At 41.6% G+C, this 19411-nt stretch overlaps 4 protein-coding genes across 5 annotated transcripts; 2 read left to right on the top strand and 2 right to left on the bottom strand.

Moving 5' to 3' along the window:
• The first annotated feature begins 282 nt into the window (after positions 1 to 282).
• On the top strand, positions 283 to 6206 carry LOC134035249 (delta-type opioid receptor-like). The gene is made up of 4 exons (XM_062480198.1): positions 283 to 483; positions 709 to 999; positions 2558 to 2910; positions 3564 to 6206. Exons 2-4 carry the CDS (start codon positions 764 to 766, stop codon positions 4088 to 4090), a joined length of 1116 nt encoding a protein of 371 aa, XP_062336182.1. The 5' UTR covers positions 283 to 483; positions 709 to 763; the 3' UTR covers positions 4091 to 6206.
• A 1427-nt stretch (positions 6207 to 7633) lies between these two features.
• On the top strand, positions 7634 to 10633 carry chmp5b (charged multivesicular body protein 5b). Its single transcript, XM_062479525.1, has 8 exons — positions 7634 to 7793; positions 8389 to 8493; positions 8807 to 8853; positions 8993 to 9086; positions 9208 to 9279; positions 9741 to 9849; positions 10035 to 10150; positions 10252 to 10633. Exons 1-8 carry the CDS (start codon positions 7725 to 7727, stop codon positions 10300 to 10302), a joined length of 663 nt encoding a protein of 220 aa, XP_062335509.1. The 5' UTR covers positions 7634 to 7724; the 3' UTR covers positions 10303 to 10633.
• fastkd3 (FAST kinase domains 3) lies at positions 10328 to 14161 on the bottom strand. Of its 2 annotated transcripts, none has more exons than XM_062479523.1 (7): positions 14068 to 14161; positions 12061 to 13554; positions 11858 to 11943; positions 11582 to 11756; positions 11427 to 11496; positions 11204 to 11318; positions 10328 to 10890 (listed from the first exon to the last, which is right to left on the bottom strand). In XM_062479523.1, exons 2-7 carry the CDS (start codon positions 13520 to 13522, stop codon positions 10792 to 10794), a joined length of 2007 nt encoding a protein of 668 aa, XP_062335507.1. In that variant the 5' UTR covers positions 13523 to 13554; positions 14068 to 14161; the 3' UTR covers positions 10328 to 10791. The 2 variants fall into 2 exon arrangements, with proteins under 2 accessions (XP_062335507.1, XP_062335508.1); XM_062479524.1 differs by having other exon boundaries at positions 12061 to 13563; positions 14068 to 14128.
• Positions 14162 to 14644: 483 nt separating this feature from the next.
• myl12.1 (myosin, light chain 12, genome duplicate 1) lies at positions 14645 to 17419 on the bottom strand. The gene is made up of 4 exons (XM_062479453.1): positions 17273 to 17419; positions 15912 to 16123; positions 15318 to 15479; positions 14645 to 15098 (listed from the first exon to the last, which is right to left on the bottom strand). The coding sequence occupies exons 2-4, from the start codon at positions 16093 to 16095 to the stop codon at positions 14926 to 14928; spliced, it is 519 nt and encodes a 172-aa protein (XP_062335437.1). The 5' UTR covers positions 16096 to 16123; positions 17273 to 17419; the 3' UTR covers positions 14645 to 14925.
• Between the last annotated feature and the right edge of the window lie 1992 nt (positions 17420 to 19411).

Below are 19411 nucleotides of genomic sequence, written 5' to 3'. Positions count from 1 at the left end.
GAACAATATGTTTAGATACCCAAAGTATGAAGTGATAAGAATTAGGCTACAGCTAAAATATGATATCATGATCAACATTCGTTCGACAGACAGCATCGTAACTTAATCCGAAAGAAAGTCTCATCGCTTGGTTTTAGAATTGCATCGACCTATTTTGTTACATGGACACCGAGTTTGCAGTGTTTGCCTTAAGGTTATTGTCACTTCCCTGATGTCATATTTGTGGTAGGGGGAGGGGGTATGGAGAAATGAGCACGAGAGCGCGCTACCGCTCGGATGCTCGCAGCAGCCCACACTGTGCGTGCCCACGAGTGTCTGCCGTTGCATAGCCAATTCACTTGCCTCATCTTACCTCTCTCTACAAACTTTGGCTACCCGTATCCTCCAGCAAGGGAAAAGAAAACACACTAGGCTACGTCCTCCATGCCTCAGATTTGATCTCCATGGAGCTAAAAGGATCGAATAAAGCCTAATAACAAATGGGTGAGTTCATGGATGCGGGTGGGTTGGATAAGGTTATGCGGTCTGAAAATTGTTTTACAGAAATGCTTTGTGTATTCACAGTTGACTAATAACATGTTTAAAATATTTTATAGACCCTAGAAAGACCATAGAAAACCATTCACTTAAAGAATGCCATAAAAGTCTATTCAGGTATAATAATCACGTTAACTTTCCTTTTTCTCTCCAATCCGAACGGACCGCAAGAAGTGTTCTCTTAGCCCATTTCATTCGTATTGTGGGGTGGTCAAGCGTTTCCAAAATGGAAAGCACTCCGGTGGAAATCTTCAAAGGAGACAAGTGTCTTTCTGCGCTCGCCGAAGACTGTTTCATTAATTATACTTGGCTGTCTGAATCACAAACTCCCAATAGCACCCATAGCGACGAGTGGGACGAGGAACCCATGTCCCCAATCATCCCCATCATCACCGCTGTCTATTCCGTGGTGTTTGTGGTGGGCTTAGTGGGAAACTGCCTCGTCATGTATGTTATAATCAGGTAAGGCGCAACTTTTTTGCATGTACCGTCAGTGCTCGGGTTGTTTGTCCACCGTTTGGTAAATGAAAAGTGACTATTAATGCACAAGGAAACCCACATTAATGTATCAATATGTATTTACGTCCTTCTTAATTATGTATGTAGATCCATAGTACAGATAAAAATTCCTGACCAAGTTCTTTTTCATTCCAAAAACTTGCGAGACACCCAGAGGCAATTGTTTTTTTGCATGCACGCATGAAGAGTAATTGAATAGGCCCTAAATTCCTTTAAACTAGGGAAAATGGTATATTTGGTGAAATGGAAATCAAAGCTTTGGGAGTAATTCATGAACATCTTGACATGGATGTGAGGGATGGTAGATATTTCAGATTATGCATTGAGGCATCATCATTAAAGTATTGTTCAGCATCTCCCAGTCGACCAGTTGTGCTTATGTTGCTTGTATGTCATATACACAACATATATTTGTTGTTAAATGTATGCACAAAAAACACACAAAAAAAACTAAGCAGTAAACAGATAGGGACAATAAATATGTAAATCAGGTATTTTAGTCATTGTGATATTGGAATGGAAAATCCTTATGGACCACAATTTAAATCTGTTGTGATCTCTCATGCAGAAGTCTTGCAGCACCTCATTTGTTTTTATTGATGGAGTGTGAATCAGATAAATCAAGGACCATATCACATGGGAAGATCACTGCCAACAGAAGACTAGCTTGAATCAGATTGATGGCACATTACCTTTACCAAGCAGAGGACCTGCACAGTTTCCCATCGGAGATAATTATTGGCACATTGTCCATATTCTGTGTCAACAAGGTCTACCTTGTAGTGTATTTTGAAAGCATTTCCTCAGTCGTTCTGTCTGACACACTCATGCATTTTAAACTTGTCAGTTATTATTAGTGTTTGCTTATTACTGTTGATGTCATGTTGATTTCATTCTGCAGCCAAATGTCTCAATTATGGGACTGATATATTCTCTATATTTCTCTATATTTTCTGTTTGTTGACGTCAAAACATGCTAAATATAAGTATATAGGAATAGGATGATGATTAAAATAAATAAATTGTATCTCACCCAGTGCAATAAAACCAATAGATAAGTTCTGTGAAGAGCCACCTGTGGGTCTTTCACTTGCATGACCCACAGTGTGGTGATTGATGGTACTGTTATAGGACAGAGGTTTGTGGCCATTGTAATTGATGCATTGTACTAGTGTGTGTCTATAAACCACCATTGACAATGCAAAGATGGAAACATGGAAGCTTCAGCAGCCTCTAAATGGTTGAAGCAGCATTATGTGATCCAGTTGTGACAGAACAAAGACAGACTAATTAGCATTTCAAGAATAATTTAAGTTCAAAATTAATTTAAGTAAAATTCATCCTCAATTTCGTCTTAAATCATTCAAATTTTAAATGTTTCCTAAATTGATTGTGAATAATGCAAAAATATTCTCTCATCAATTGTGTCTTCATTTTAGTCTTCCGGTCATTTAAATAATGGATGTTTTTCATAATCATTTCAAATGTATTTTATGTTCAGGTACACAAAAATGAAGACCGCCACCAACATTTACATATTCAACTTGGCCCTTGCTGATGCCCTGGTAACCACAACAATGCCTTTCCAGAGCACAGACTACCTGTTAAACTCGTGGCCGTTTGGTGAGGTGGTGTGTAAGGTCTTCATCTCCATAGACTACTACAACATGTTCACCAGCATCTTCACATTGACCATGATGAGTGTGGACCGCTACGTGGCTGTGTGCCACCCGGTCAAGGCGCTGGACTTCCGGACGCCCATAAAAGCCAAGATGATCAACGTGTGTATCTGGATCCTGTCATCGGCTGCAGGGATACCTGCTCTTCTGCTTGGGGGTACACAAACAAACAATGGTGAGAAATACACAAACACACACACACACACACACGATTGCACAGACACACACAAGCACACACACGCACACACACTCAACACAGCCACTCGCAAATGTCTTCAAAGGCAAATTTCCCAAGAGATGTCGAGGAATTGTCTCATAACAGAGTGGAATGGTCCATTATCATGCTTTATTTGCCCTTAGAGGTCTATGGAGGAACTCATTACAATGAGAAATGCCAGTCACATTTTCTCTGGCAATCTGTGTTTTTTTAGCAATGCTGATTCTTTTGTCTAATTTTCATAGTCGGAAAGGAACATAAGCTTATCTATCTGATGGTAATGAGCTTTCCATTATCTTATCTCACTGTATCACAGCCATATACAGAGGATGTTGTGAAAAGTGAAAGAGCCAATGTTGCGCAAGATGTTCCCATTTAAGAGCACATTAGCTGTTCCATAACAGCCAGACAGCATGAGTGGAAAGAGTCACTGTGAAATGGTATTTATGTTACACCAAAGCGTGGGTACATTTAACAGTCTCCCTGTCATAACTCCTCTCTCCCTGTTCTCTCTGTCCTCTCTGCTTTACTCTCTCGTACCTCTCCTGTCTCTCTTTTTCCTCCCCCCTTTTGTTTTTCTCTCTTCTCTTCTCTCATCCTTCCTCCTCTAGGCACTACAGAGTGTGCCTTACAATTCCCTGAGCCCTACATCTACTGGGACACTCTGATGAAGATCTGTGTGTTTGTGTTTGCCTTCGTGGTGCCTGTGCTCATCATCACCGTCTGTTATTCTCTGATGGTTCTGAGGCTGAAGAGCGTCAGGCTGTTGTCCGGTTCGCGTGAAAAGGACCGCACTCTACGACGCATCACCCGCCTGGTCATGGTGGTGGTGGCCGCGTTCGTGGTGTGCTGGACACCCATCCACATCTTCATCCTGATCAAGGCCCTGGTGAGCGTGCCCGAGACCACGGCCGTCATGGCTGCCTACTTCTTCTGCGTGGCGCTGGGCTACACCAACAGCAGCCTCAACCCCATCCTCTACGCCTTCCTGGACGAGAACTTTAAGCGATGCTTCAGGGATTTCTGTCTCCCAGCAAAGCTGAAGGGAGAGAGAGGCCCGGGGAGCAGTAAGGCCAGGAGCACTGTGAGAGAAGCTCCCCTCCCAATGGAGAACCCAGACGGGACTAAACCGGCATGACTAGCCATGGAACTGTCTTCAATCTCTCGGATTGGAAAAGAAGACTCAAATGATCTAGGCCTGACCCAAGTGACATCTGCAATGTGAAAACTACAGTGCTATATAAATTGCCCTTGTTGCTACAATCAAATTCAAGTCATTATGTCATTTCAGAATAGGCCTGTGGGCTATGTCCAAGACATATGAGGATATCATGCATCACTGATCATTATTTTTAAACGGATAAGAGGGGTATTGAATGAATTCAAGGACACCAATTACATTTATTTGCACATTTGTATACATTGAGTAATTTGGACATACAATTGATTTGCAGATAACATTCTCACCTTAAGGGAATTACAAAAATAATACAATAGATTTTTATTTTTACATGCACTGTGTCAATATTAGCTATTGCCATATTGTGTGTTAGAATACAGCAGTCAGATGACAGAACTCTAAGGTGTTTTAAATTGAAATTCTCAGGGATGGCGGTTAGCGATATTTTGCCTTTTCATCATAAATAATAGAGAATATAGTGCTAAAAAGACATTATTATGTTTGTAATTAAAATTACATTTTCTTTTTCTTTTATTAATATACGTTTTTAATATATTTAAATGTTTCATGGACTGTGTATATAGTTCCTTAGGCCAGAAGTGCCTTATGCAGTCCAGATATGGTATTTTTCAGGCTGACATCAAGGCGCTACAATATAATGCTTGTTACATTGTGTGCCTGGTGTAAAGAAACATTACAATTAGGGAACGTTATGAAGTACATTCAGTTACATTTTCTTTTCATCATGACCAAAAGGAGTCAATGAAACACTATCAGTCATAATGCAACAATCTGAAATATTTCTAAACATTGTGTTGATTAGCTCCAGTGTGTCAGGGTTAGATGATAAGTGGGACCTTTGAGATAGACCGAATAAAAATGCTGTTGTTGACACAATCACTGTTATTGTGAGAAATCCTGGATTTAATTGTTATTTTGTAATTTGACAGAGGGCTTTTTTAGCAACTTTGATCTTGTGTCAAGTTGTTAATCTTAAGATATTTTGTGCTGTTAATTTGACTTGCGCCTAGTTACATATATTCATATTAGATTATGAATGTTCTTACCTTAGAAAAACATGAGTAGATCAATGCAATTCAAAACATTTGGATATTTCCTTCATGGACATATTGTGCACGTGGTTGAGTATTCAGATTTATGTCAAATACATCGATAAGTAATATACTTATTCAGAAATTGTATAGTCTTAAAGTTGCTTTGCACAGACATTATATGAAATGTATCAGTATTTGTAGCATGGCCAATTATTGGAACACATGTACAGATATAAATATCAAATATTTTAAGTGTTCTTTGATCATACACAAAGTAAATGCTTGGTGGTCTGTGCTTTTTGTTAATGTTGTACAGTGACTCCCACTGGATTTTGAATGTATATTTAAAGACTTGTAAACGTGTAACTAAAACTCCATTGACTTTTAGAGCCTGATAGTACTGTGGTAACGTGATTTATTTTCAGAGGCACAGTCCAAGCATACTACAGATCGTCGCACCTATTCTGCAGGTCATTTCAGTTTTGTAAGGTTACAGTTGATAGCCTTACAGGGATGTGGACTTGTAAAACAAATATACAGGTTCTAACCCAACAAACATTATTTAGGTTTTATTTGTCTCTACTCTTGACCAATATTACAGTGTTAACATGTCATTTTTGATGTAACCTAAATGTGAGTGTTTGTAGAAAGATTAGTTTAAGGTAATCATTTAAGCTTTTAGAGGTGATTCTGCAGTCTTCAAGTTAGTATCACCTCACGTGATCAACATTTACATTTAGTCATTTAGCAGATGCTCTTATCCAGAGCGACTTACAGTAAGTACAGGGACATCCCCCCGAGGCAAGTAGGGTGAAGTGCCGTGCCTAGGGACACAACGTCATTTGCACGGCTGGGAATTGAACCAGCAACCTTCTGATTGGTAGCCCGATTCCCTAACCGCTCAGCCATCTGACCCCCCCAACATCAAACACAAATTTATTATCATTATTTGTAAGTATCTGTGTTTTATCAATTATTGCTGTTTTAGTTTTCTGTTACATGCAGAGATGATAGCCTACTCAGACCAAAACATGCTGTGCAGTGCTCAGTATTAAAGTGAATGAAAACAACATACTGTCTTGCATCAATATACTATGTTAATTTATTGATTTAAAATGAATATGATCATGGCCCTGGTGAGCGTGCCCGAGACCATGGCCGTCATGGCTGCCTACTTCTTCTGCGTGGTGCTGGGCTACAGTAACAGCAGCCTCAACCCCATCTTATACGCCTTCCTTGATGAGATCTTTCAGCGATGCTTCAGGGATTTCTGTCTCCCAGCAAAGCTGAAGGGAGATAGGGGCCCGAGGAGCAGTAAGTCCAGGAGCACTGTGAGAGAAGCTCCCCTCCCAATGGAGAACCCAGACGGGAATAAACCGGCATGACTAGCCATGGAACTGTCTTCAATCTCCTGGATTGGGAAAGAAGACTCAAATGATCTAGGCCAAACCCAAGTGACATCTGCAATGTGAAAATTACAGTGCTGTCTTCATTGCCCTTGTTTCTAAGTCTTTATGTCATTTCAGAATAGGCCTGTAGGCAATAGTTTACAACATATGAAGATGTCATGCATCATTGATCAATATTCGTTTAAGGATATGTACATCAATATTGTATATTGACCTATTGATATAAAATGTATATATGAATTAATGTAGTTGTGTGTGTGTGTGTGTGTGTGTGTGTGTGTGTGTGTGTGTGTGTGTGTGTGTGTGTGTGTGTGTGTGTGTGTGTGTGTGTGTGTGTGTGTGTGTGTGTGTGTGTGTGTGTGAAGCTCTTGCTGAATGTTTAATCCAGGGTTCTTATGGATCATCGAGTACAGTGTAATCAAGCACAATGACTTTATCCCTGTAGACGGTTCTGAAGTTAACGGAGTTAACAGACCTCTAAATAAAAATATTTTTCATTTTAATTATAGTCTTCAACAGCTATAGTTAATAGACTGGTCCGTCGTTTTCAATTAGATTAATGTGTGTGGAGAAGGTCTGTGTATGATGGAATCCACGGAAATGTCCCACTCATTTCACGGAAAACTGAAATTGTACTGTTCATGGATTCCATTTACTGTTTTGTAAATGCATTAGTGACCTATCATTCCGGATAAACTTCAACAATGCATCAGCATCACCTTTGGCTTGATTGATTGTTCATCTGTTCATCCAACACATGGACTAAGAGCAATAGTATTCCAAATGACTGCCTATATGGAAGGGGCTGATGTAATTTAATATAACATGTGTTTGTATTTGAAAACATGACACTGGGGTGCCCCCTAATGGACATATTATGCTTTTCAATCATCTTTCTCAGTTCAAATAAATACACCGACGTTAAAAGGATACAAATTATCATTCTGTTCTTTCAGACTAGCAGTCCTTTGAATGTATCCTCCAGCTAATGACGGTAGGGCGTTGATAGCAAAGTTGGACAACCATGTGACTGGTGTGACGTCACGAGGGTTATTTCCGGGTGTCCCAGCTGAAGTGACATTTAGCTAGCTGATTATTTTATGCTAACAAATATCTATTTGGGACAAAATGAATCGTATTTTTGGTCGAGGAAAGCCCAAGGGACCCCCACCCAATCTAACAGACTGTATTGGAGGTGTAAGTATCGATTGTCACAACTTGCAGAGCTGCTCCTTCTTAATAAATAAACAAAGAACTTCGTGGGAACAAGCACTTCAGTGTCAAGTATAGGCTGACGTCTACCTTGCTAACTAACGTAGAAATAGTATCTATAGCCATACTTTTGGGGTGAATTAGATAAATGTTTTAGACTGAAAACCGAAGAAATCAAAGTTAATAGCAGCTTTAAATAACTATCTGTAGTGAGTTGTCTGGCAAAAGACGTACTAGTTGGCTAACATTAGCCAGCTAATTTAAACACAAAACAATACAAAGAACAATAGTCTATCAGAACGATATGTTTACAACTGAAATAACTGATTTAAGCATTTCTGGCATACAATTGAGTTTTGTTTTCTTTTATTAGTCGCAATAGCGACTGGGCAAATTAAGACCAGGTTCTTATTCCTGTTATGAAATGGGGCAAGGCATTGACTTAAATCAACCCGTTTAACTGGTTTTGGCCTAAAGATATATTTTGCTTCACAGCATCAGAAATGTGTATTCAACTGCTATATTTTATTAAAAGTAAACCTCTTGCTACTTCTATTTTTGTTTTAACTTATTACCATAGGTGGACTCTAGGGCTGAGTCTATTGATAAGAAGATTTCAAGGTTAGACGTTGAGCTTGTCAAGTACAAAGATCAGATGAAGAAGATGAGAGATGGGCCGTCAAAGGTAACATTGGTTTTACAATGTGATATCATCTCTATACTTGGAATGTAATGGTCCAGCGACTTACAGTAAGTACAGGGACATTCCCCCCGAGGCAAGTAGGGTGAAGTGCCTTGCCCAAGGACACAACGTCAGTTGGCATGACCGGGAATCGAACTGGCAACCTTCGGATTACTAGCCCGATTCCCTCACCGCTCAGCCACCTGAGCGGTGAGGGAATCGGAAACCGGTTAGGTTATATGATACATCCATATCACATGAAGTACTGTTCTGTGGGACCATTGTTTATCTCACATCTGTACTTTGTTTCTATCAGAACATGGTCAAGCAAAAGGCCATGAGAGTGCTGAAGCAAAAGAGAATGTAAGTTATGGGACACATTCACTTCCTTATCCATGGCATGTTAATTAGTATGACTTGCTTTCATAACTTACGAGCAGTAGTACAATATTCAGAAATGCACCAACTGTACTCTATAGCATGACATTTTTGTCATGTTCAGGTATGAGGGCCAGAGAGACAATCTTATGCAGCAGTCTTTCAACATGGAACAGGCCAACTACACAATCCAGACCCTCAAAGACACCAAAACTACCGTATGAAACATGTGATACTATCCACTCCTGCACAGCTCTCACCATGCCATTATTACACTGGGCTTCCTGTCTATTGATCCGACCTCAAAAAACACTGGCTTGTTATTAATGTACGCCATAGGTGGATGCCATGAAGGTTGGAGCCAAAGAGATGAAGAAGGCATACAAGAATGTAAAGATCGATCAGATTGAGGTATGTGCTATTGATACTGTATATCTGACTTCTTAATGTCACAAAGAGTCGATCAGATTGAGGTATGTGCTATTGATACTGTAGATCTGACTTCGTAATGTCACAAAGATCAATCAGATTGAGGTATGTGCTATTGATACTGTAGATCTGACTTCTTAATGTCACAAAATCCTTTTGGTAACGTTAAGATACTTAAATACATTTACATTTAGCAGACGCTTTTATCCAGAGCGACTTACAGTAAGTACAGGGACATTCCCCCCGAAGCAACTAGGGTGAAGTGCCTTGCCCAAGGACACAACGTCAATTGACACGGCCGGGAATCGAACTGGCAACCTTCAGATTACTAGCCCGACTCCCTCACCGCTCAGCCATCTGACTCCCTCAAATACCTTCAACGTTGTTGCCTACTTTAGCTTGGCTGGTGCTGGGAAGTAAATAGAATATTGCTTGTGTTGCAGGATCTCCAGGATCAGCTGGAGGACATGATGGAGGATGCCAACGAGGTCCAGGAAGCCATGAGCAGAAGCTACGGGACGCCAGAGATCGATGACGATGACCTCGAAGCAGGTGAATGCAGCACCACGGCAGTGGTGTTAGATTAGCTGACACTGACAATAAACAGCTCTCTCTACTTTTGTATCTTTCCACAGTTAGGAGGGTTGCTCACTTTGGAACATTTGTGTGATGACCATTAGAAAGCTTACTATATACAAAATATATAGGCTGTGATAAATCAGTGTTTGTGAACACAGAGCTGGACGCCTTGGGAGATGAGCTCCTTTTGGATGAGGACAGCTCTTATCTGGATGAGGCCACCAGTCATCCTTCCATCCCTGAAGGAGTGCCGGGCGAGAAGAGCATCAACCGGGTACTTCTCATCTTCTTCCTCCAGATGGATATATATGTGTGTGTGTGTTGAAGATCGCAGTGTTTCCTGAGAACCTGACTGTGATTGTAACTGTGTTTCAGGATGGAGTTTTGGTGGACGAGTTTGGCCTGCCCCAGATTCCAGCCACATAGGAGCCCACACAAGACCCATCATTTGTTTTGTCTTTTTATGTATAACATTTTTATATTTATCCAACTGACACTCCCAGGTCATGGTGGTGACCAGGATATTATCAACCATTGGTTATCAGTGGAAAAACAAACCCAAAACATTTGGTTAATGTTGACAGCCTATCTTGATCTTGTTATGGACATTTCTCTCTCTCCATGGTGATTCTTGGGAAATTTGGTTTCTCTCAACTTTGTACTGCAACATTGTGTGTCCAAGAACAAATAAATGTATATATATTTCACATTGTCAGTAATAATATAAATTGTTGTCAGTGACCTCATTTTAATTAACTGCCAGTTCAAACCATTATTAATATTACAATATACTAACTATCCAATATTGTTAGTGTATTTGGACACATCTTTCCACTAGCACACTTTTAACATGATGAGTTTATTTTGCTTCCGTAAATGTATTGCTGATACACTCACAAGGAATATATAACAGTGTCACCAACTTAGCCTGTAACTGTGAGGGAATATCTTTTTGTGGAGATACTGAACAATCTCAGTATGGTTTTGCAGATTCTCAAATTCATAGTAAGGAATCTGGAAAAGAAGGAGATGAGAATCATTAGGATGTCATGGCAGAAAAACCCTGACTCTCCACAGCACTAGCACATTCGTCAACAAAGAACAGACAAAGCTGTCACACCAGACAGAAGAAATCAAAAGGAATACTGACAGCAACTGGCAAACAGAAAACTGGTGACAATGACCAGCAAGGACACTGAAACGGAACGTTGGCAATCACAAGGTGCCAAATGCAACACTCAGGCACATCTGTAGTCAAAGCACTCATTTTCACAAGACTATACATGCTTCAGTTATGGATACCGGGACTGCATCATAGGTTGCTAACCTGAACAACTTTATATCCCAGGAGTCTTAGATGCCTCTGTTTAATGGCCTCTTTTCCAAGAAGCTGCTTTGCATTTGAAGCGAACCGTTTGTGCCCATCAATACAAATCGCAATCCTGGGAGCATGGATAAAACATAAAAGAAACATTCAAGCATTAACACTGCCGCACACCAACACTCAAAATGAATGGGCTTATATTCTAGAAGAATGAACATGTCCGTACCTCTTGTATACGTCATCTGTGTGACTAGCAGGTAAAACATATCCTTCCTCATCAAGCTTTAATTCCACATCTATAACAAGATGGCAAACATCAGGCAACATGTCTAGCAAGCAATATGAAACCATATTGAATGACAGGCATATTGTCTGTACTACCTATGGTGTAACGGTAAGGAGTGAGGACTTTAGATGCAAAGTATGCACGAGACCCGAGTAGATCCACAAGGCCATTCTTGACATAGTTATAGAGTTGACTGTCCACCTGAGTCTCCAGGGACCGCCCAGGGGTGAGAAACGACTTGACCCGGTACTTGGGAGGGAGCCTAGGACCCTGAGGAGATTTAAAAGGTATTGAGGGAGTCAAACTCAACAGTTCCAAAACAATATTGTTGACAGGTGTTTAACTCATGTTACCTACCTCATGTTACCTACCTCATAGAAGGGACACTCGAGCTTCAGGGACATGTAGAGCTGAGTAAGTTGTGCCAAAACAATGCGGTCCATACCTTCATCTTTGACTGGAAAACATGGAGGAAGCACAGGTATTTCACACATTGCGACATCTGTACAAGATGAAAAGAGGAAATCTCCATAGCATTCCTTTGTAGTTCTAGATGTACTGTAAGCTCATTTACCTTGCAATTCCTGGAGGAAGTACTTGTTGAAGACCTTGGAGACAAAGTTGACAGGGTATCTCTCCACCAGGATGCAGGTGTGGAGCAGGTTGAGGAGGGTCCTGGGCTGAAAGTGGGAAAAGCGCCTGTGCAGGATGGCCTCCACTTTCCTGAACAACTGGCCAGCGTTTGGTGGGAGGTAGCCCAGCTTACCGAATGGCATGATCTGATGGGCCACCTGGCTGGTGGTGTAGTCATCTGCTCGGTACACAAAGCTCTCAGCCACGGCATCAAACACAGGCAGGGACAAGATGTTCCGCCGCCCAAAGTACTGCATCACCTTGGAGACCGTCTCTGGGTGTGAGGTGAAGGCCATGCTGGGCACGTGCCTCTCCATGGCTTCCACAAAGTGGTGATCGCTGTGACCAAAGTGCATAAGAGCCCCAAGGACTACGGTCAACTCCTCATCCCTGAAGTTGGGTACGTGCCTTACGGCCTGCTTGCACAGGCTGATCACCAGGGGCATGGCCTGGGTCTGGTTCAGTACCACCAGAGCACCCATCACCCTGCTGACAGCAGGAGGGTCCATATGGTAGGCGATTGACATGGCATGCAGATGCATTGCATGGAGGAGGCCCTGGTACTGTCCCTCCTTACCAACCCCGCCCTGCAGAAGTCCATAGATTGCAGTGAGCTCTGCTAGGCTCCACTGGCCAGGCTCCTGCTTCTTGACCTTATCCATCACTTGCTCCAGCATCCCACAGCTAGGGCCCTCCAGGGCAAGCATGGCCTGCCCTACGGTGCACAGCTGGCCAACACTCATCTGTCCTTTGTCCAGCCTCTCCTGGCTCTCAGACACCAGCCGCACCACTAGTGTGCTCCAGGGGTCCAGGTAGAGGCGGGTGCAGCCAAGCAGGGCTGACACCAGCCCAGCGTCCGTCAGACGGCATGAGTCCTGCTCCAACTGGTAGCACAGGGCCCTGAGAGTGTCCTGCTCCAGAACCGAGGGGTCCTTCAGGCAGTGGGTGTCCTGCTCCAGGTCAGCTACCCTGTGCAGCACTGCAGCTGCCATGTTGTCAGACATGACCTCCATGGCACCAAGCAGACGGAAGACCTGCCGGGATGAAGAGCAGCTGTCCAGCCGCACCTGGAAGGCCTGCTCGTCTGCAGGAGTGAGCCCGTGGAGCTGGCTCAGACAGAACCGGAGGGCTGAGTCTTTGTGGAGGCCCACAGACCCAGTGGTGAAGAAGGACGGGTCCCTGATGATTGTGGACAGGCTCATCCTCCCCAAGTTTGGCTGTAGCTTCTTACAGCCATGTCTCTGGATGCAGCGACCAGCTGAGGTCCAAAGGCAGGCCACACAGAGGCGCTCCCGGGCACGGCACTGGGAACTCAGGAGTCTGGAGATCTGTCCCAGATCAGAGCAGAGGTGTTTCCCCGTCGATCCCAGCAGCTGAAGCCTCTGGATCACCTTTAAAGCCATGGCATGGGCCCAGGACTTCCAACCCAACGGACCTGTAGCAACTGCGTACATACATGTTCCAAACATGTAGATTTTAAACAATCTCATACTATCGCCCATAAATAATTATCCTACCTAACAGGTCAGAAGAAATCCGCAATCATCAAAAATGACGTAAGAACTAAACAAGTTCCCAACATAAAGTTATTTAACCTTCAGAGTGGTTATCAAATGACAGCGCCAGAGTTACATAACTAAAATGAGCTAAACACCATATGGATAAGTAATTGAAACCGTCCGAGAAACTGTTTCCTGAAGAAATTCGGTGGAACCGACTTGTTAATAAAGAACAAGTGCAGAACATGCAACATACATGTAATTTGCCCTTGTGTAGCTAGCGGGTTTGCTAGCAGTTTGAGGGTAGCTAGCTATCTTTCAAATAATAAAATAGCAGCAGTTAAATCGTTGGTCAGTTTGCTTTCACGCAATACGTGTTACGTTTGCCATCAATTGTTGAACTGCGATTTAATTAAAAATACTCTAGTTCAGATGTGGAAATAGCTTACCGTTCAAGACATAAATCCCTTTGAAACTATGCCGAAAGCCCGAAACCAACTCAACGTGGTTCCGTAAGTCAGGTGCTCTATCATGATTGGCTGTACTGAAGACACGTACGTGGTGACGTAAATTGTTTCATAAAGCTTCGTATGTCCACTAGGTGACAACATCGTACCAAGGTTGAATCTATCGTAAATTCATGTTCAGGTTCAATGTTGCCTTGTTCTGTCGGACATCATAGTTGCTTGAGTAAATACTCCAGTCCTAAAACACATATTTTATTCCACACCATTTCCCGTAGAGCACCTACAATGCAGCACAAGGGACACATCTCCCCATTCCAAACGATCTAAAAGAAATGACGGCTGTGATAGGAATTACTCATCTTAAACGTGGTAGGCCTTATAGTTCACTTTTACAGTCGTTCCCTCTTCAAATCAAGCCCCTACATGTTGGAACATAACTCAAAACCAGTCAGTTGCAGGAAAAAACAAGGCGCTTTCTAACCATATATAAAAGAAGCCATCAGACAGAAGAGGGTTTATTGTAACTGTTTTATACAGGGCAATGAATAAGGGGCAAATACAAGTTGATATAGTACTTTATTTAAAAAGTTTATATTTATTATAAAATGTAAAAATTCAGCTAAACCAGCCCATTTGAATAGTTGGTGTTCCAGAGTTGCATGTCCACTTTCAAAATCTTTGAAGCATAGACCAGCACATTATTACATCTGTCTTGTAACTTAACAGTCACATTTGCCTTGTTTAACATGGGGGGGGGGGGGGCTTAGAGACCGAGACATGCAGCACGATGATTTAGCCAAGGTGAAGGAGAGAGCGTGGAAACTAGAATATGTGGCCATCTTAATCGTCCTTATCCTTGGCACCATGTTTCAGGATGCGTGTGAACTCCACATAGTTGAAGTTGCTCTTCTTGTCAATGGGTGCCTCCCTGAAGAGCTCGTCCACCTCCTCGTCTGTGAAGCGGTCTCCCATTGTGGTCAACAGCTCTCTGAGGTAATCTTCCTGGATGAAACCTGAGGGGAGAGACAAGGCCACCTCAGATGACTACAGCTTCTCCAATCAATCATCCCCCTAACAATGAAGTATACTTCCAATTTAAAATAATTAGTAAAAACATTTTGACAGTTCTTTCTTGATAATTACTTTTAGCCTTAATATGTCAAGATCTAAGATCCTGCACATCAATTGTATTCCAAAAGTGCAGAGAAAGAGAGAGAGATATCCTTCCTTACCAGTGCCTTCCTCATCAAAGCAGGCAAAAGCATTTCTGATAACATCCTCTGGGTCTGTGCCATTGAGTTTCTCTCCAAACATGGTGAGGAACATGGTGAAGTTGATAGGCCCGGGGGCTTCAGTCATCATGGCCTCCAGGTAATCTTCAGTTGGGTTTTTCCCTGAAAGAAACAAATCACGGTTATTGTAACAACAGGTCAGCCTGGATTTAAAAAGGTACGCAAAACATGGGTTCACAATTAACATTAGAAAGACATTTGAATTTATAGACAACAGAACAGGCTGCGTTAAATGCAATATCTATTGTGTGAATGTTCCAGCCTTCTGACTCCTCCTAAATACCAGCTGGGAGCCACACCTTCCAGCCTGAGGAAATATCTTACTTAAAAGCCCAATCCCTGTCTACAACACAGATGGGAGTCTCTGCCTTCTCCAGATCAAATAAACAAGATGTCAAGCACTGGTCATTTTAAACAGGATTACAACAGTAGTACAAAATCTCAAACAGAAAGCAGGCCAGTAGTGTTTTTCTGTGAATATAAACCAAAGGTGGCCAGTATCTGACCAGTTAAGGAGCTTCAGATGATGCTTACCCAGTGAGGCCAGCATGTCGTGCAGATCCTCTTTGTCAACAAACCCATCACGGTTCTGGTCGATCATGTTGAACGCCTCCTTGAACTCCTGGATCTGAGACTGGTCAAACATGGCGAACACATTGGAGGTAGCACGCTGGGGGCGCTTCTTGGTGGTCTTTCCCTTTGCCCTTTTGCTCGACATGATGGCGGCTTTTGTGGGGGGTTTTTACCTGTCAGGGTAAAACAGATTAAGCCTACATGTACAATGTAACATACTTAACATTTGCAAATTAATTTCTTCATATAAAACACATCCACACTAAAAAAGTATATTAAATTGTTAATCATAAAATCGAAAACCAATTCATAAGGCATATTGTAACTCATAGGCTTCTGAAACACAACATGAGCACACAAAATAGATCATGCAATTACCCCAAATAAGATCCAACCAGTAATGCCCAGCTCTCTGGCTTTGGCAAGTTAATCTAATTCTGAAGCAATGATTCCCCAAGTGGGGTGTCCCTCACTGTGCTATAAATGGAAATGTTCTGCAGCTTCTAAGATTGTTCTAGTTGTTCCTTTAGTACTGCGGAGGAAAAACTAGTGATGTGAGGACATATTGCCTTTTCAGGCAAGACCACCCAAGACCTCCTGTACACAGACTGGTCGCTCTGCCTTCTACCCTCTGGCATTTACTGACTGACAGAACAAGATGTAGACTCAGACTAACTTGAATAACCATCTTCAATACTTTGCACCGTTGATCCACTATTTTGGCAACAACAGACTTGTTCTGTTTGGTCCCAATATATAGTATTAGTCATACGGTCAAACATTAACGTTAGTTGCCACGTCTTAAATGTTTGACTCTTTAATATGTTGTTTTAATAATATTTGTCTGTATTCGTGTTCAGAAAGGCACCAAATAATGGTGACGTTTCCCCGTTTTGAGGCCTATTTTAGCGCTAGCAAGCTAGCTTACTGGAAATAAAATGGTATACTGCTGTGCTGGTACTACCTAGCTAACATCTGTCAGTGTGCCAGGGCTAGCTTACTAAATAGCCGTTAGCTGTATATATTTATCTAGAAAGTTAACTAAATAAACCACGTTATTGTTGTCTAAACTAACAGCTATCTACCATTTAAAACAATTATATACCAAGACCGCGAGGAGCTACAGTAGCTAGCCAATTTGCTATTTAGCTGGCTGCTATTTAGACTACACAGTCAAATTAGTCCGTTAGTGATAAAAAGTACCAACATGAATTTCTATGAATTTGCTCAACCAATGTGCAATACCATACTGATTAAACAGGGGATTTGTAAGATTTTCTTTCCAAACATACATTTATAATAGTGTAAATATGTAGCCTTACCTGACGAAAAGAAAGAATAGCCTACTAGCCTGTGCTGTGCTGTGCTGTGCTCAGTCTCAACCACCGCCCTAACTTCCTGACGATTAAGTTGGTTCCGGACAGGAAATCTAGATCATACCAACTGTTTCAAATAGGGACCACTTCCAACATAAAGCGTAGTAAATACTGCATCATAATTAAATATATGTCACCGTGTATTTTATAGTATTATAGTCGCTTTTATAAAAGATTGACAGACATATGTGCATAACAGTGTGCAATTACGACCTTATACATTAAAACTGTCTGTTTATACACCCCCAAAGAGTCAATGTAGCTTTCCCAAAACAACCATTCCCTCACAAGCTTGCCTGCGTCTACATTCTTGAGTATGTCCTTTTAAGGAGAGAAGGAATGTGTCTTCCTGTGTTTGGGATGTGTAATCATTAGTAAGATTGGTTTTAACTCAGGTGTAACTACGATGTAATTGTGATATTGCGGCAGTATTTAAGTACCCCATTCGACATAGTTCTCCCGAAAGCAACTAAAACAAGGAATGAACAAAGTGACATTGAAAGATTAACTTTTCAAAATTAGATATGAAATTGAAACTCTTTAAAAGGTGACAACTTCACATTCTAACACAGTGTAGCCTACATATGCATCTAGTACAATACATGAAGGACAAAAGTTGACTGTGTGGATAATAATAGATGCATGTGGGGTACATGACATGGCAACCCCATTTGGGTCAGAGAACAGTTGGTACCCCAGTGCCACTGGGGAGAAAGCTTAATGGCGATGATCCCAAGCAAGAGAGCCCAGTGGAATATATGAGTCACTGGTTAAAATGGGCAACTTTAGTAACCTGGTTTGTTCTTGATCACAGACCCCTCATGAAACAATGCATCCAAGCCACATGAACATTCATTAAAGGGTAAAAAGCTTACAGCGTATTCTGCAAATGTGAGGCACTGGCATTTTAACATTCACAGAGGCCATTAAAATGTATAATAAATCCTTGGTGTTACAGCAATTGTTTACAGTTCTTCTAGAAATGATGCCAGTATATAATACATTTCCTGGAAGATGTTAACCAACATTTATCATAGCAAGTTCAGATGACAGGACCCAGGTCTTAGCTGCAAAACAAGGCATTTCACAGACGGAGATGGAAACATAGAACCCAACAGGATACCAAAGGGTAGTAATGAATTCCCCCTGTGATCTCAACACAGATCACTGTACCTATGTCCTTATTAAGTGCTGGTGAGACTATGTAGAGAAGACCCTTTTTTCTCCAAAGAAGGGTGGGGTTGTCATTTGAAAACACCCGAGTACAACCGAGAGAGAGAACTTGGTTAACCAGATTGACTGCTGGTTTCTCACATTGTTTGACTGTGAGCTCTTGAGATCCAGTGGGTCTTACAGGATATCAAGATGTTAGGTTGATACGCCCTCTGTGTTTACAGGGGACTTGATGAGGGGCTCCTAAACTAGATGTAATGTCCTTATATTGCACCACTGTCTTTAACCACTAGAGTCCGCTAACCACGTAGCACATTTTCAACAAGAAAGCGGCATTCAGATTACAATTTGATTAATCATATAAACTGAAAACATTGCTGTGGTAAAGTGTGAGTATGATTCAAAGTATGCTGTTTTTAGGGTAATAATCACTGACAAGTTAGCAAGCAGCAAACATATTAAGTGTGATGGGATGAAGTCATTAGCCAACCATGTTATCACATTCTTTGTTAGCTGGGGGCTTGAGCTTTCTATGGATGTGGAGAGTTTTCAAGGAAAACTCCCCTATTTGAGTGTTGATTGACTGATTGTTAGCTGATTTATCCATGGACAATGGACAATAATTAAGATCAGGACATTTGTGGCAAAGGTAACTGAAAACAAGTTGTATGTATAGATTGGAAATACATTAATTGTATTAAATTATTCTCAACCCTATGAGGTAATTAAGAACGATGTGTCTGATCATATAAGTTGAGAGCAGAGACTCTGATCACTAAGTGTTCCACGGTGGGGAGGCCAGACTCCAAGCCAGATTTCCATTATTTGGAGAGAGAAAAAACATTTTGAAGATGGCATATGCTTTACATGGCACATTATCTCTTTCTGTGTCTGTCTCTGTCTCTGTCTCTC

The sequence above is a fragment of the Osmerus eperlanus genome, chromosome 15, assembly GCF_963692335.1.
Source record: "Osmerus eperlanus chromosome 15, fOsmEpe2.1, whole genome shotgun sequence".
NCBI classification, from domain to species: domain Eukaryota; kingdom Metazoa; phylum Chordata; class Actinopteri; order Osmeriformes; family Osmeridae; genus Osmerus; species Osmerus eperlanus.
This window is presented reverse-complemented; position numbering and strand designations above follow the sequence as displayed.